At 41.6% G+C, this 5,806-nt stretch overlaps 1 protein-coding gene across 2 annotated transcripts; it reads left to right on the top strand.

Annotated features, from left to right (window-relative positions):
• Positions 1-1,078: 1,078 nt before the first annotated feature.
• Positions 1,079-5,667, top strand: tmem14ca (transmembrane protein 14Ca). Of its 2 annotated transcripts, none has more exons than XM_083778355.1 (5): positions 1,079-1,134; positions 1,692-1,782; positions 2,745-2,846; positions 4,969-5,056; positions 5,433-5,667. In XM_083778355.1, the coding sequence occupies exons 2-5, from the start codon at positions 1,707-1,709 to the stop codon at positions 5,488-5,490; spliced, it is 324 nt and encodes a 107-aa protein (XP_083634481.1). In that variant the 5' UTR covers positions 1,079-1,134; positions 1,692-1,706; the 3' UTR covers positions 5,491-5,667. The 2 variants fall into 2 exon arrangements, with proteins under 2 accessions (XP_083634481.1, XP_083634480.1); XM_083778354.1 differs by lacking the exon at positions 1,079-1,134 and adding an exon at positions 1,435-1,564 and having other exon boundaries at positions 1,700-1,782.
• Positions 5,668-5,806: the final 139 nt, after the last annotated feature.

Below are 5,806 nucleotides of genomic sequence, written 5' to 3'. Positions count from 1 at the left end.
TGTGTCTGTTAAAGTGATAAAAGATTAGAAGTCCTTTCAGGGTAAGCTGCTAATCGAGAGCAATAAATTGGCTTCTAGCGCCACCCTGCTTCCGTGGAGAAGAACGCACCCTTCACCAATGAGCTCCAGATAAATAGCCAGTATAGATCCCGTGTAATTGAAACCAAATGAGAATGTGTGCGCCGCGCGCATTCCAATGAATAAATGTGCCAAAACGGTGCCAGTCACAGAAAACAGGTGGTCAGAGTTGACATAAGCCAATTGAGCTGTAATATGATATGAACAGTCTAAAGTCTGTATAGCCCTGCACATGGTGAAATTGTTTACGAGCACTTTACCAAATCCCAGATAGACGCTATTCATAGGCCTTGGATTAGTCTTCATAAGAGTCACTCATGATGAAAACTTTCATCACCCTACCAAGCGTAATCCTACCCATTTTCACGGTAATCACTTTCTAACCATTCCACGGCTGAGAACAAGATCTCCGATGCAGATATTGTGCTGGACTTTTCCTAAAGGATAAAGTATTTGGGACAGAACTATGGGAGACTCTTTAAAAAAAAAGTGCAATAAACGCGCAGACTATACCTAAAGTAGTCTGCCTAAATGCCTAAACTGCCTGACTGGGCTGGCTGAAATCTCTTACCTGATCTTGTGGCGCCATCTTGTGGTTGTAAAGTTACACTTTTGTATTCGCCAAGAGCAGTTTTATTTGGATTTTATAAATAATTGTAACAGCAACACCCCAAGCCCCAAGGAGTGGGACTAAATTATTATGATGATTATTATTATTGCCTATTAATTGTAATAATTATTATTATTTGAGGGTTTGGACTGATCTGATCTGTAATGTAAATGTAGTGATATAACCATGCATAACCATATTATGTTTTATTGCTGCTTTGCCTAATTGTACAGCACTTTAATCAACTTGGTTGTTTTAAATGTGCTCTATAAATAAAGTTGGATTGGAATCACTGGATGCAGGGACATAAATTATAAATCCATAACGGGATAACAGCGCGGCACGCCTACATTTCCCATCGGGCATTTCGTTAGCAAGCTCAAGTGCATCGATCATACTTGCTCGGCGGGGAACAAGGAGTCGAAGGACAATTCACGAGCGTCAAGGTGGTGCTCTCTAAATACTTTTAATGTGTCAAATTAGGTTATGATGTTTAACCAACCAGTGGCGTAGATTTACCGTGCTTATGTACATGTACAATTTGAACACTTTATAATGCTGAACCAGAGGAGAGATGGCTGCTAGGCTGCATGATGTTTTACAGCTAGCATATGAGCATTATCATTCAAGCAGGCGGTGTGTGGGGGTGTGTGTTACTATGTTATCTTGCACACCAGACCAGACAGACACCCATGAAAGCACTTAAAACTCCAGATATGAGACTTGCGTTTGTGGTCAGACTCAGAGGCGGTTGTTTAGAGCGGCCACAAACAAGCCCACAATGTTTCCAACTCTCCTCATTGCTCACTTAGTGTTGTTCAACAACTCTGTGTCAACGCAGTCAGACAGCCTTAATACAAGTATATTTGCAAATGTAAGTCCTACGTGATATATAGACTACCACAAAGGGTTTATGAACTTTTTATGAACAAGGATTTTCTTTTCTTTATACTGCTGCCTACATGAACCGTTGCTCAACTTGCTCTGTATGTTTTATTTGCAGGTGTCACTGTCAACCATGTCTATTGATTGGGTAGGATATGGGTACGCAGCCCTGATTACATCCGGGGGAGTGTTTGGTTATGTCAAAGCAGGTAAGGATTTGATTTAGGAAGGGTGGCCGGGTATGCACATACTGTATAACTACTGTATTCTAGGTACTGAAATAGCCTTGGATCAAGACTATCGTAGATGTATTTTATCAAAATTATTGTATTTTATAGCAAAATTTGGGTGTCCTTGGCATGAAAATGTTTGAGAACCACTCATCTAGCCATGCTGTGTATAACCACAGTAGCCGCAATTTGCAACTCTAGATTTTTTTACAATCTGTTGAATCTAGAGTTGCAATACCCTCCATCCACTTCCTATTCATGATTTTCGGTTTCTGATCTGCTGGTCTTAAATGACGTTAAACTCACCAACATTGCAGCTGTAGTCCAAGCTTGAATTATCCTCTTTCAATCTGCCGAGCTTGTTTTTCATAAAAATCCCCCGTAGACATGTTATGAGTTACTTTCTGTCCAAAATATTCCAAGAGTTCACTATCCGAGCCGCCATATTGTATTTTTGCAACGTGCCGTAAAACAAGATGTGAGGGGGAGCGCTTGTTTAATAGAAGGCTGTGCGTGATGGGGCGTCACACTGCGTCTGCCTCTTCTTTGGGTGTCTTACCTGCGCAGGTAAGATTCTATTAAACAAGCGCTCCCCCTCACATCTTGTTTTACGGCACGTTGCAAAAATACAATATGGCGGCTCGGATTGTGAACTCTTGGAATATTTTGGACAGAAAGTAACTCATAACATGTCTACGGGGGATTTTTATGAAAAACAAGCTCGGCAGATTGAAAGAGGATAATTCAAGCTTGGACTACAGCTGCAATGTTGGTGAGTTTAACGTCATTTAAGACCAGCAGATCAGAAACCGAAAATCATGAATAGGAAGTGGATGGAGGGTATTGCAACTCTAGATTCAACAGATTGTAAAAAAATCTAGAGTTGCAAATTGCGGCTATAACCACAGCAGTTGTCGTTGAACATGTGTTTTGTCTTTCAGGTAGTGTCCCCTCTATTGCTGCTGGCTTTCTATTTGGTGGCCTGGCAGGCTTCGGGGCATACCAGATCTCCAATGACCCCAACAATGTTTGGGTATCTCTAGGTTGGTGAATTAAGAACATACTTCTGCCAATCTGTAAACAAAGAATGTGTTTCTATTCTCCTGTGTCCATTTATGCACAATATGTCGTGTATTATGTTATGGAAAAGCAGTCTTTAGGATGTTTCTTTGGGGCAGTTGTATTCCATCTAGATTCTAGAAGAACCTGTTGTAGTATCAAATATGTCAAGTACAATGTTAAAACGGGATGAACGACATTATTGCAACGTGGGCTAATATCTATCTAGAGATGCTGTGTGTGTGTGTGTGTGTGTGTGTGTGTGTGTGTGTGTGTGTGTGTGTGTGTGTGTGTGTGTATATTTGTGTACGTCTGAAATCCACGTAACTCGAACGCCGTTCGCCCTGCCGACTTCAAATTCGACACAAGCATCCCCCCCCCGCCCACGGGAGTGCAGTGCCCAGTGTCGGAACCCACGGTTGTTCAGAACCACCACAAAAGGCCTCTGCCCGGGCCTGGCGGGCTACATATTTGGGCATGCCTGACAAAGAACTCTAGTCTGTATATGGGTTTGTCCCACCGACTTCTGACATCATCCTGACATCTGCATAGACTTGGGCATGCCTGATAAGACATGGAACTCCATATCTGGATCGCCGGTTGTCAGGAACCAGCACAAAAGCCTCTACCCGGGCTCTGGACAGATCTCCATATATGGAGCTGGCCTGTTCTGACATCACATTGATGTTCTGACAACTGCATAGACTCCATATTTGGGCATGACTGACAAAGAACTCCATATATGGGCATAAAAGGGACACAGGGGCCCCTTTTCCACCAGAAGAACCTTGGAGCTTTTTGCGAACCGGTCGCGAACCGGCTGCATTTCCACCAGATTGACGGCCGGTTCATTTGGTGGCGCTATTATACCTAAACACAAAATGTTGAAAAGGAGAATGATATGATATGATATAGTACTTTATTGTCAGTTCACACTGAAATTTGTCTTGCGACACAGCAGCCAAGTATGCAGAAACACATATACAAAACACAAATAACAAGACAATTTACATACATAGAGACATGAGCAATATCCACCGCTTAGATTACCCTGTGGCAACTACATCTCCTGATTAAGCCTCAAGGTCGACTGGTAGACAAAGGACCTCTTTAGTCTGACCTTATTGTATGCTGGTACACCACATCTCCTTCCTGAAGGTAGCAACCTATATTCTCCATACAACACATGCTTAGTATTAGAGGTGATATTCCTTGCTAACCTTAGGATGCTGTTATCATATGTGGATGTATAAAGTTTCTGAAGTTGTTGTCCAACAATCTTTGAACAAATGTTCAGTTGTTGCAGCAGTTGTGACTTTAGGGCTGCAGACAAACATCCATACCAGGTGGTACTACAGTACTGAAGAACACTCATAATAACAGAAGTGAAAAACAAAAGAAGAATCCGTCTACTAGCACCGAAGGATCTTAGACGGCGAAGGAAGTAGATTCTTTGCTTCTTTGGTTACAAGTTATTATAACGCCCCGCAAGTCTCAGCTGGATTCTGGATCGCGATGCATCTGTATACGTTTAGATCGTTTCATGTTTGAGTTGGCAATTAATGTAAACGTATTTTTGTTCAAAGTTGGTTGATCGCATCGAATATCTGTTGCGTGTGTCACTGTGTCTGCGTCCTCCCAAGTTCCAACCTACTGACACACCCACTTATATCGTCTCGGTTCACAAAGCACTGCGTGCAATTACAAAGCTGAACCACCGTTTTGTGGTTCACATTGGGAACGAACGTTTATGGTTCGGAACCAACTCATTTTCAGTGGAAACACTCTGAACTGGTTCAATATTTGGCGGGAAGAAAGAACCGAACCGGTTCAACCCTGGTGGAAAAGGGGCCAGGGTGAGGCATGCCCAATGGGCACTGTTCTAGTCATTATAATGTTTAGTCTGTATCTTGCAGCCTATCATGTTTAACCCATTAAAACCGAAAAAGTGTAATTTTAGATTTTTTCATTGGCTATTAAAAAAGAAAACGTAAGTGTGAGAACTACTGATTTAGAAGGCATTTGTAGAATCGGCCTCTGGTCTTATAATGGATGAATGTTGTGCACTGGGTTGGTCCATATTGACTTCATCATGCATCTTCACAGCAACATCAGGAGCTCTGTCAGCAGTCATGGGAAAGAGGTTTTATGGATCCCGGAAGTTCATGCCAGCTGGACTGATGTGTGGAGCAAGGTAAACACTTTATACTTGAAAGACAGTGTGTTCTACGTCAGGCCTTGGTAACGCTCATAGACTGGTGGGTGCTGGGCTAAAGAAGCTTCAGTTTGCAAATGGTAGAGCCCGCACAGGCGCACACCATATAAAACTTAATTTGGCTGCCGTTTCGGTCATGTCACATGTTCACATGACCTGATGAAAATCTACAACAGGATTGAAACGTCAGACAAATAGACATTCTTGTACCTTGTGTGGTAAACTGAGGCCTTGATAGTTTGACACATTCCTGTTTTTTTTTATTTCCCTTTGTTAATTTTTCAAACACAATGTTGCACCAAAATACATTTACAGCCAATGTGCCGGTCTGTGAATAATCTCATATTTGTTCCAGTCTTCTAATGCTGGGGAAGCTTGGCGTTGGAATGCTCCAGAAACCGCAGCAGTCCTAATGAAGTGGAGTCCTAATGAAGTATGGACTGTTTATATTTTGTAAAAAAACCCCCCAAAAAAACAAGTACAATTGCGAATTAAATATAATATCTTGTTTATATAATGAGTGGACGTCATGTATTTTAATGCCCATAAATGTAAGTGCTACGAAAACATTAAATGTTATGTAAAATGTTTATAAAATGGTCAGGTTTTATTTGTCTCATTTACATACGAAGAAGTTTAAAACATTGACAGTTATTATTCCTTTTGAAAGCCTATCATACAGAAAGTCTCCAAGTCTTTCATAATGGTGAAATTGGTCAGTTGACGCAA

This window comes from Protomyctophum parallelum (assembly GCF_964188405.1).
Source record: "Protomyctophum parallelum genome assembly, chromosome: 12".
NCBI lineage: Eukaryota > Metazoa > Chordata > Actinopteri > Myctophiformes > Myctophidae > Protomyctophum > Protomyctophum parallelum.
The sequence above is the reverse complement of the archived record's forward strand: the minus strand, read 5'-3'. Positions and strand labels throughout refer to the sequence as shown.

Coding starts and splice junctions, on each gene's coding strand:
- tmem14ca (XM_083778354.1), top strand. CDS start 1,470: ATGTTTCCAACTCTCCTCATTGCTCACTTAGTGTTGTTCAACAACTCT. Junction 2,847..4,968: donor CAATGTTTGGGTATCTCTAG/GTTGGTGAATTA, acceptor GCATCTTCACAG/CAACATCAGGAGCTCTGTCA. Junction 5,057..5,432: donor GGACTGATGTGTGGAGCAAG/GTAAACACTTTA, acceptor TATTTGTTCCAG/TCTTCTAATGCTGGGGAAGC.